This window comes from Filicampus tigris, chromosome 16 (assembly GCF_054856515.1).
Source record: "Filicampus tigris isolate MCC_2025a chromosome 16, RoL_Ftig_1.0, whole genome shotgun sequence".
Taxonomy (NCBI): domain Eukaryota; kingdom Metazoa; phylum Chordata; class Actinopteri; order Syngnathiformes; family Syngnathidae; genus Filicampus; species Filicampus tigris.
Window position 1 is genome coordinate 14,079,830 of NC_141232.1, and position 11,623 is coordinate 14,091,452.

Below are 11,623 nucleotides of genomic sequence, written 5' to 3' on the forward strand. Positions count from 1 at the left end.
GTGGACTGGAATGCCGACCCTCTATCCATCTGCATCAGCAGAGATGCGTTTGTTTAACTTTAGATGTGATTGTGTTTTTTTTTTCCCCACACCTGCAGCTTCCTCTGAACTATGCCCCCAACCACCTCCCACCGCCCCCTCACCGGCACCACCCTTAACCCCTTTCTCCTATTTTGACTCTCTGGACTCTCGCTGATCGATTGCTTGAGTTTGGAGTAGCACCAACCCTGCTGCTACTACTCATGTTTTCCATTCTCCTGTAGTGTTGCTTTATAGCCAAAGGGTCGAGGAAGGGCTTTCTCAGCGAGGCATTTTAATCCAGTCAAGTTGTGAAATGAAACAGGCGTGTTACGTGCGCTGACAGCTTCGGTCTTTCCCCTGCTATTCGCTGTCATTTGCGCTGTGATTGACTGCCGGGCTGCGGGGGAGTCGCGTGGTTATCGGAGGTGACTCTTGAAGAATTTGCATAAAATAATAAACCGCCTCAGTCGTGTATTATGATGCTAATCTCGCCATCTGGGGTGACCGTGATGTCTTTTGTCAAAACGTTGCAAATTCGCTCAGTCTCAGCTACGCGCCATCCTTATCCGCCTTCCTTTCAAACATGGTGGCCTGAAAGCCTCTCAAGATGTTCCAGAGATCTGACAACAAGCATGTTTATTTACTGACTTCATTTGGCTTACGGGGGCCTTTAGAGCTCCCTCGAGTGATACCGGTTGATGTCGAACCGTTCATTGCTCGCGGATGCTCTTTCACTTAAAAGAGGGAAAAAAAAAAAAAATGCTCTTAAATGTTTAAACACTCAGGTAATGATGTGCTGTGGTGGAAGTGAAAAAACATGTGGGACAAAAACACTTCCCTTTCTACTGATTCCCTTTCTTCTCCCCTGAGTGGAATGAGAACCGTTGTGGTATGGGAGTGAGTAAGGCTCTGTTAATCAAAATGAATGAGCACCTCTTAAGGTTCTTATGTTGACAGCAATCACTCAACATGCAACCTCCTCCCCCATAGAGAACAAACTTCCAGATGCTCTCCAACATATTTTGTTTATTCATTCTGGTTCATCGAGTCAACAGAAAGAAAAGAAAAAAAACCAAAACATGACTTCAAGATGATGTGTGATCGATGTGATCAATTTACAATTGACATGTGGATAATAATTGTGTGTTTTGATATTATTTGGCTATTTGAATGACTCAATGAATACCCATCAGATATCAAAAGCGGGACTAAATAACAGTATACTTTGGAAATTGATAAATGAATTAAAAAAAGGCCCGCATCAAAAAGCATTTTTCATCCAGGGAAAAGGGGCTGGTGCCGAAGCACCACAAAGGGTCCATCTGTGCACGTAACTGAGTACAAAGATAACAATTTGAACACATGCCATGGAACACATGACATACATTCAATTTAGATTTAAATTCAATCATTTCTTGTGGGAAAATAGTTTGAAAACGCCAACATTTGAGGTCAACAATCCTGGAACAAATTAAGTCCAACCTCAGAGGTTCCACTGTTTCGGCCGTTTCGAGATCATAGCATCTTTGAACTGTTAATACAGGCAGTAATAAAGCTTTACCAGGATAAGTAATTACTGTACGTCATCTCCAAATATCAAACATTGAGTGAACCTGATAGGATATTTCAAGTAGCACATGTACAGAATCAATAAGATACCCAAGTACACTGAAAAAGGTTTCTGTTGAATTTACTCACTTTTATTCCTTTAAGTGGTTGCATGAAATATAATCATCTGGATCCAGATACATTTTTTAAGTAGATTAAACATCTACTAAATAAATGTATTTGGATCCAGATGATTTAATTCGTGCAACCACTTGATGAAATAAAAGTGAGTAAATTCAACACACCATTTTTTTCATTGTATAAACTAAGGTCATAGCTCTTTGACACGCCATGATTTGTACTTTCACACAATGAATGAATGACCACATTTTCCCAAGTAGAGGCCATAGGTGAGGTAAGGTGTTTATTTAAGTGCGCAATTCATCTGGCTATTGATATATTTGAACAGAGGCCTTTACTGAGGAAAATGTGGTATAATTGTATAATGCTTCAAGTGGGCGACTACAAAAAGAATGAAGTGCTACAAATATAGCTTCCATAATGTAAAATAGACAAGTCATGGCTGGCCCTGAGTCATTATTCTGCTGCGTGAAGAGAGTACAGTCGCAAAGTTACTATGACACTAATTTGTTGTTTACTTTTACAACTGCTGGACTTACATATTATTTGCTTGCGCTCACGGGCTTTCTGTCATTAACTAAATAACGCAAGTTTATGAGGCGGTCCAAAACCGGTAAACTTAGCATTATTTTGTCTGATTGTCTGATTAGATCCGATTAGATTAAACTTTACTTTTACTTCCACGCCATACAAAAGCAATGAGAGCTGCAAATCCTTTACATTGTGAGGCTGGTCAGGTTTTGTGGATGCCTGCTGGTGCTTTTGGCTAATTGAATTTAGGCCCACTGCCTCTCTCACCGCTCTCCCCACTGTTATCCCGGCCGGGTTGCACTGCGCGCCTTCAACGCAGCAGCTTTTTCAAATTTGAGGCTTGCGTCGCTCGGCCAAAAGCCACAAATTACCCCCCTCTAGCAGCAGAGAATTAGGAACAATTTTGTGTTAGCTATAAAAAAAGGAGTGAGGGAGAGAGAAGTGAGGGGAAAATATGGCTTCCAACAGGGACCACCAACAGAGGCAACATGGGATGAAGAGGCCGACTGTTTGGGTGGCAGGGCGGCGCTAGAAAAGCGCCTTCAATCAATCCTATCATATCGCATCTAACATAGAACGGCACGAGCATTATCAAACACAAAGACTTGAACGGGCGGGGGGGGGGGGGGATTTATGTTGCTGTTACAGGGTGCTTGGACGCCTGTTAACTTTACACTTCCCCCAATCCCTGCAGCAGGCATTCCGTTGCAACTCAAAGCATCATATCCACAACTGACATGAGGTGACAATCTGGAATTTCATTCTCTCTTTCAAACAGGGTGGCATTGCAAATGTACCTCCACGATGCGGTTGGTCCTTAAATCTGAACATTAATGTTAAAAGGCTCTTTTTCTTGTTTCTTACAAAGCGTGAGGTTTGGCAAGGCCACTTAATCTCCAGCACTTCCATTCGGCCGATCCATGTTTTTCCCATTCCGGCATTCCTTCTGCTACAACGCTTTTAAAAGCGTAGCATACATTATTGGGGGTTGGGAGAAAGCCAAGTCATAGTGGCGAGATAATGCGAGAAAGGGAAATTTTGCAGTTAATAGGTAGTATTCTAATGTCCCCCGATGTCCGTGACCATGACTAATGCAGCAGGTAGAGCACTTTGTCTTCCTTTGAGATCGGTCAGAAGGTGCGAGCTGAAGCCGGTCGGGGTTAGTGACTCCCATTAGGCCGTACACCAGCAGCCATCACACTGTACCAGTGCGACAACAGCCGGCGTGGTTCTACTCTGACCTCGCTCTGACACATGTTGATTGTGCTTCCTGCTCCACTTTTGATTAAATGACAGAGTTTAACTCTTTGTTTGCGGGGCTAATGGCGCTCATTTGGAGAAATAAGTGGTTTAGGGGCTGCAGTGTGGGTGACATAACACTCGCAGTGCCTTTGATCAGGTGAAGGTCGGGAGGCAAATCTTTCTTGCCTGCCGTTGCTGGAAAGGGCGGTTTTCAGGCCTGAGACGTCTGCGCGCCACTGCCACTGCCGCCGCCAGCATGAGGAAGCACTTGTCTCTGTGTGAAACTTACCTCACAACGTGTATTCATTTTGATTTTACGACCCAAACGGTTTCAGGATAAATTCCAAATTTTGATTTACAAATATGTGGTAGATCCAAAAATACATCCACCATTTTCTTCTAAGTTGTCCCATAAACCGTTATGATTAATTTGATGAAGTGACGTGTTTTTTTCCCCCAATCTCGGGGTCCAGATGGGTGCCTAGTCAGATTTTATTGTGTCAATAACTATCAAAGTAAAATCTACTTGGCTATTTTATTGATTTTCAAAGAGACAAATTTCCCTGCCCACCCATGGATGATGAAACTCGGCTTTGACAGGCCTTCACTTTCTACTTGTTTGTGTTTTTTTTGTACCTTCTATTTGTCTTCAGTAAATGTAAAGAAAGCTCTGTTTGGTTGAGATCGGGCCACTGACTTGACCTTTGAGAAATATTTTTTCACCTTCAGGAAGTCTGAAATTGATTTCTTAGAATCTTGATTGGCATTACTTATCTGCATTGACATTGTCAATTCAATTCCTGATATCTACTCCAGACTTGTTTCTACTTAATTTGTCTGAAAGTAAAAAATAAAATAAAATCTAAGTCGATTATTCAAACACTTTTCCGCCCTGAAGACAGAAATCTGATTAATAAATCATAAATGCCACGTTTTGGAGTAACCGGCTGAATCAAAACTACAACTAAAACAATCCTTTGCTATTGTTCAAGTAGTGCTGGACAAAACAGATCAGATAATAATAATTGCTTGGATTTATACAGTACCTTTCTGGAGTGCCAAGATATCCCTGAACATGTCTGTTTAGTATTAGTAGACTCCAAACGTAATGAAGCAGAGAAATACATTATCAGCGCACTTACTTCTAAGTTTGAAGTTAGTAGTCCATTTGAAGTCTTGGGTTGCTACAACAACAGTCAACAGTCACTGCAGCACTGATTGAGTTTTCCACAGGAGATTTGAGCATTTCGAAAGAAGAAGATCTATCCGCAATATAACCTTGAATGCAATTGTGTTTACTGGAGCGGCGCATTTCCTTTGGGGATTGGCTCGCACACACAAACCGCAGTTTGAGGGTAGGAATATAATGTCTAAGAGGTTTATTTGGAAATTATTGAATTATATTGCATACTAAGTATTTCAAGATGTCATGGACAAATGATTCTTTTCCAATGAAGTGCGTCTTTTCATTTCACCAGACCATTTACTTGCTTTTTTGTTTAACTCTTTAACTCTTACTTGTCTTTTATTCCGCACTTGCCTCCTTTATTGCGTTTTATTGTCCCCTATAACCCCAAGCTTCAGATCTCCCCTCTCGAGTTGCTCCCACTCCCTCCGAGCGCGTGGCTGAGGTGTGAGATCATTCTCCTTCTGGGTGGCTTTCCTGTTATATGTCACTGTCATGTGTTGGCACTGACACTTGGGGGGGGGGTGTCCCCTTTTCCAAAAACACACCGCACGCTGCTTCACCAACCCGTGTACAATCAGTTCCTGGGCATGAGACTGCAGAGGGGTGCACCAGCGGACTGGTGTGTTTTAATGGGCTTGGCAGGTTAACACATAGACTGGTGAAAGAGGGAAAGCAGAGGGGCGTGCAGCAATGAAGTGGGGGGCTGGGGGGGGTGGGGGGCTTATAATTGAATAACTCGGAGAATGGCTCAAGCGATTTTTTTCTGGCAACTGTGAGTCTTGTGGAGGTTTAGCTGCATCTGCCTCGGTGGAAATGTGAGGGATTTATTGATGAGAACTGCAAAACCATAACACTTTTTTTGCATTGGCCAAACTCTGATTCTACTTCATGAAATATGAAATCGAATGTAAAGGCTCCTCACAGGATAAATATTGCAGGACAATTTATTCCAAATTACACATTTCAACCCCTCTAAAATGATACACGCACAATGTTTTTCTTAGGTTGACTGAACCTCCAGGGGATATCCCAGAATGCATCACTCTCCCCTTTGGCTCAAAAATGTGGAAGCGTAGAGGAGGGAAGGCGGTGGCGGCGGTGAGTGCTCCACATATGAGTTTATTCTGCCTGTTTGGGTTGGCAAAGGGGGCAGCCTGGCACGGCCGCACGGCTCGCCGTGAATGGGAGCGCGCCGACTCACTTTTCCCTCGTGAACGGCCTCCACGTCAGAGGGAGGATCACACTTGGGATAAATCCGAAATGTGAGCATTCGCGTGGAAGTGTGTTTGTTTCAGCGGAACCACATGAAGAGATGAATCACTGAGGAATCACACATTTAAGATAAACAGCGTAATACAAAGAATGGTGTAATTACTGCAAAACATCACTGTATGGCTTCAAAGATTCCTCCTGTGGACCTTACAGAACACAACAAACATTAAATTATAATAACCATAAATATGAATTGGGGGAAAAAAGCACAATTATTTGTCTGCCTTAATATAAATAATATATGTTTTTTTTAATTGTAATACATATTGCACTCTTAACATTAATAGTTTGTCTTCTATTTAGGAAATGATTACACAGGTCAACTGCATACAATACAATACAATACAATTTTATTTGTATAGCGTATTATCGTCATTGTTATTATTATTATTATTATTATTTGTAGTAGTAGTAGTAGTATTTGTTATTAAAACCTGTTGTGCTCGAGAAAAAAACCCCAGGGCAGATTCAGAAAAAAATCTACCAAAGCTGTTTTGGATCGCGGATTTATAAAATTGTAAAATATATTGACCGGTGTTATTGAAGGCAAGTGAAACAGAAACCATCTGAACAGTCTGAATAATTAGAGTCTAAAAACATTTATGAAGGTATTTGTTGTTGCTTTGACATCATCTGACAAGCCATGCGATGACACTACTCTACTTGCCAGAAGCTGAGCTGCACAGTGTTTGTTTACACACTAGGCATGTCACTAGAGGATGAGACGGTCACATTTCAGCAACCATAATAATCTTCCCATCATATTACATACATTTTTAGTAATTAAGATTTTTATGGCTGTTTCTTGCAAAATTATGGTAGACTTTCATGGATCACATTAAAAGTAGTATACATAGTATAAAGACATTAACAATAATTATTTTTGTATTCTATTCTATTGTAGTGTATTCTATAACATAGCTTATATTACAGCATTTCACTCTAACAATTGGCAAACCAATTAAAACTTAGGCCAACCCTGAGCATACTCCAAGATTCTAACTTTTATGTCACATTTCGCTAACTAAGTAGCCTGAGCAGCTCTCACTACTATGCAGTGCAGTACAATACTACTGCTAACTACGATGTAAATAAAAACAATGATTTGCAAATCATGTTCAACCTATATTTAATTGAATACACTACAAAGGCAAGATATTTAATGTTCAAACTGATAAACTTGAAGTAATCATTAACTTAGAATTTTATGTCTGCGACACGTTCCAAAAAAGCTGGGACAGGGTCATGTTAGTTTACCACTATCACCTTTTCTTTTAACGACATTCAATAAACATTTGGGGACACTAAATGTTGAAGCTTTGTAGGTGGAATTCTTTCCCATCCTTGCTTGATGTACAGCTTGAGCTGTTCAACAGTCCGTGATCTCCGTTGTCGTATTTTACGCTTCATAATGCGTCACACATTTTCAATGGGAGACAGGTCTGGACTGCAGGCAAGCCAGTCTAGTACCTGCACTCTTTTACTATAAGTCTACGATGCTGTAACACCTGCGGAATGTGGTTTAGCATTGTCTTGCTGCAATAAGCGTGAAAAAGATCTTACTTTGTATGTTTAACACAACATCCTAACTTCATTGGCTTTAGTCGTACAACTATAAACGCATGTTATCAACAATGTACCATCAGTCAGCCTTCTTTTCAAAACTACAAAAAGAATTCCCTCTGAACTTGTAAACCACCTCAAACTAAATGAATCCCTACTTTGCTGCGTCAGTCCACACTAAGCAGGCATTTTTGTTCATGTATCTCTGGTCTGGAATGGGCCTGAGCTAATATTGCAGCTGTACAATAAAAACAAACCAAAGATAAATGCAAAGACTCAGTGACATGCATAAAAAAAGGCAAGCCGTTTGAAAGTCTCAATAAAAATGTGTTTTAGCTTCCTGGGGATGAAAAACGGACTCACAACATACACACGTGCACCCCCCCCCCCACACACACACACACACACTTACACACACGGGCCTTGTGCTTCTAGCTTGCTTATTTTATCAGGTGCAGCGGCCTCTCTCCCCCCCAAACAACATGACTCCCATTCCCCTCCCAAGCTGCCAATCAGTCATTGCAACAGTGTTTGGTGAGCCTCTTTCTCTTTTCATCTCCACCAGAACAACAAGGTCATCATTGATGGAAAAAAAAGCCATTTCATCTCTGACTCATTGATGTTAAGATCAGCTGATCACTTGATCTGTCCCGATGCCTGACGATGACGTTTATATTGAGTGACATTTGCTTCCACTATTCATTAGTCACCACATTTGACATAACATTTGGTTCTGACAAGTTTGATCGATGACTAGAAACACACCCATTCTAATTGAGACATCGAAACATTATTTGGCATTGAATTTATTAGGCCTTAAATTTCCAATCAGCAACATTTTGGTTGCAGAAGTGATTGATGTTAATCTTATAACGGATGCATATTAACCACAGTTCTTCCTTGGCTGTTAAGCATTAGTAGGCCTACAACAGTATACGATATTTGGAAATGACACAAGGAAAGAAATCCCATGAGCATTAAAAACAGATTGGATTAACCTCAATCTAAAACAGTTGTGATAAACAGGAGCACTGGCAGAGATATCTGCCGTAAAAAAAAAAAAGGGCCTGTGGGCCCCACCACATTAAAGTTTAAAATTCAGAATCATAGGCCCTTTGAATTTTTAGCATTTTTTCAATCCTTTACCGAGGCCTATGAAAAATTAGGCGTTGAAAAGGAAATGACTATAAAAGAATATACAGTCTTCTTTCAGCGTTCATAATTCCCCCTCAGGTATTCATCTTTTTTTTAATTACTTGTTGCCGCTCCTCACAGGATTCCAAATTCTCCTCAATTTATATATGATATTGTATGAATAATTTGCCCTGTCCACTAAGTTTAGCGTGCTGATCTGTCTAAACAGTCTAGTATTAAATAAATATTCCATTTCTTCAAAATCTGTTTATTTGACTGTCATGTCTAACGTAACGTTGCTTTAAGGACTTAAATAAACCAAAATAATAAATCAAAGCTAATCAGAGTGTATGCAGTACCTGTATGCACACTCGAGAAGAAAAATGTATTTACAAAGAACACACTTATTAATTTGAGCATGTATCTTTGGTTGATTTATGCTACGTTTAACAAACTGACTACATTCATATTTTATTTACTATTGCATTGTAAATCAAATTATGGAACAGTTGTGATAGCCAATTGCTTTATTATTGTTTGTGTCTATTTAATTTCTATTTGATTTGAACTGGTAATATTTGCCTATAAAATGACAGAAGTCAAGGCAACAATTATGCCTTTATAAAAATAATTTACTGTACAAATATGAATAGTGCTCTAATCAATGCTTTTCACAATTCAACATATTTGAAGGTACCCCTTCGTTTGTATGGTTATTTTTGTTTTGTTTTATCTTTATCACAAAAGAAAATAAACCTTACCTTTTTTTCGTTTGTTAAATATACTTTTTTGTGCTGCTATGCAGATATTTACTGATGAAATTCTAATTTCATTAATACATGTCCGTACTATGAAGAATATGTTTCAAATCATCGTGTGTTTGTGAACTCTTGAGCTCATACGTATAAATTATATTTCACCTTTCGAGCACAGCTTCATTTCAATTTTAGCAAAGGACCCCTTGTTAATGGTCTAAATGATAACATCAGATGCATGTACATGCATGATTAAGATATTGCAAAGTTTTAACGTCTGTGTTTTAAAAAAAGCCCCGTCATTTAAAAAAAAACAAAAAAAAAAACATAATTTCTTTCCTGTGCCCGGATTTATCAATTTTGCTGACAGCAGAACTCGTTCAAATCTAAATATACTGTATATAAATATAGATATAAACTGAAAAATAATATATCCAAAACGCAATTTAAAATATGTAGGAAAAAAAACTGAATTCACTGTTTAGATTCATATTTATTTATTTCCAGGAAAACCTGTCAATTAAGCATTCGATTTATCACAATTAAAGAAAAGAAGAAGGCGTGGATTGTATCATGTATGTACAAGTGTAAAAAAATAAAACAACATTTGATTTTTTTCTGGACTAAAACTGCCTTTGTTACCTGAGAAAATTAAAAGTCCTGAGCACCCAACACACTTTATTCATTGTGATGATCGCCGACGTGTTTAGCTGCCAGCTGAGGAGTTCCGCGCTGAGTGTGTAACTTGTGATACTCCTGCTGTAAGGTGACCAGGTGAGGTGAGGACACAGCTGGGTGGAAAAGCGCCGGGGATGTGAAAGCTGCTCCGGGCGTCATCGGGCCGTTGTAGGCGGCACAGTGAGCCGCCGAGAAGGCTTCGATGGCGGGTTGGGACTGGAGGAAGGCCTTGGCTGTGATGGCGCTCCGCGAGAAGAAGCTGGAAAGAGCCGGCAGGATGCTGCTGACAGGTGGGACGGGTGCGTGATGATGATGATGGTGGTGGTGTTGATGCATGTAGGGGTAAATATCCAGAGCGGGGAGCTGGAGTGCGGGTGTCCCCAGCCCGTAGTGTCCATGGGGGAACGCGTGAAGTGCGCCGGGCTCCACGTGATGGTGCTCCTTGTAGCGGAAATGTTGCCGCTTGAACCGCTTCCTCCTGCGCAAAAAACTGCCGTTCTCAAACATATCAGAGGAGTTCGGATCGAGGGTCCAGTAGTTGCCCTTGCCGGGGTTACCGGGCTCTCTGGGCATTTTTATAAAGCAGTCATTGAGAGATAAATTGTGCCGGATTGAGTTCTGCCAAGCGGGGAACTTCTCGCGGTAATAGACGAAGCGGTGGCTAATAAAGTCACAGATCTCGCTGAGAGTCAGGCGTTTTTTCGGACTCTGCAGGATGGCCATGGTGATGAGGGCGATGTACGAGTACGGAGGCTTCACAGACACGGGACCTTTCGTTTTTGCGGGACTAGCTTGTGGAGGGCTGCACGAGTCCGAGTGCCGCTCCTCCCCGTGAGGTGTCAGAGCATCCACGGTGCGCTCCAGCTCGAGCTGCTCCCCCGCGTTATCTCGGAGTCCTTCTCCCACCACGTCGATAACAAGATCCTCCATAATATCCGAGCCTAATGTCATAGTAGATGTCCACCTGCAAACAGATGGCAACAAAGTCACAGGTCCTGGGAGAAAAAAAAAACCAAACAAAAACAGCAAGAGGCGTCCAGTTTTTACGCACGACTCATCTCCATTCACAAAAAGGAGAGCCCAGAAAGGAGAGCACACCCATCACCGTCTGTGAGATCTTCAAAAGATCCACAAACTCCAAAACCCCAATTATTCCAAACGTTCTGCTTACAAAAGAAGGGGAATAAAAGTGCGTAAATATGCGTGCGCCCTCTGAAGTTGTCCGGCATCATCTGTAGTCTGCTGGTTCTCTGTCGCATAGGTCGGGTGGTGGAGATGATGTCACGCTTCGGCCGGAGGAAGAGGATTCTGACCAATGAATAGGACGGAAAGGTAAAACAAGGATGCCTGGACCAGTTAAAAAGAAGCACTCTCATCAGTTGTCCATCCTTGCCAAGTGGATGTTTGCGTCACTGGTCCATTCAGAAAAACAGCCCAACGCAAGGAAAAAAACACGATTTTTTTTTTTTTAACCCATAGTGCATGGCATGAAAAACACATTTTGTTTTCGTGCTTCAACTCCTTTTCCCCCTTATAATGTTCGTCATAA

The 11,623-nt window shown here is 41.1% G+C and overlaps 1 protein-coding gene across 1 annotated transcript; it reads right to left on the bottom strand.

Annotated features, from left to right (window-relative positions):
- Positions 1 to 9,963: 9,963 nt before the first annotated feature.
- foxd7 (forkhead box D7) lies at positions 9,964 to 11,295 on the bottom strand. Its single transcript, XM_086055941.1, has one exon. It carries the CDS (start codon positions 11,023 to 11,025, stop codon positions 10,075 to 10,077), a length of 951 nt encoding a protein of 316 aa, XP_085912067.1. The 5' UTR covers positions 11,026 to 11,295; the 3' UTR covers positions 9,964 to 10,074.
- Positions 11,296 to 11,623: the final 328 nt, after the last annotated feature.

Coding starts and splice junctions, on each gene's coding strand:
- foxd7 (XM_086055941.1), bottom strand. CDS start 11,025: ATGACATTAGGCTCGGATATTATGGAGGATCTTGTTATCGACGTGGTG.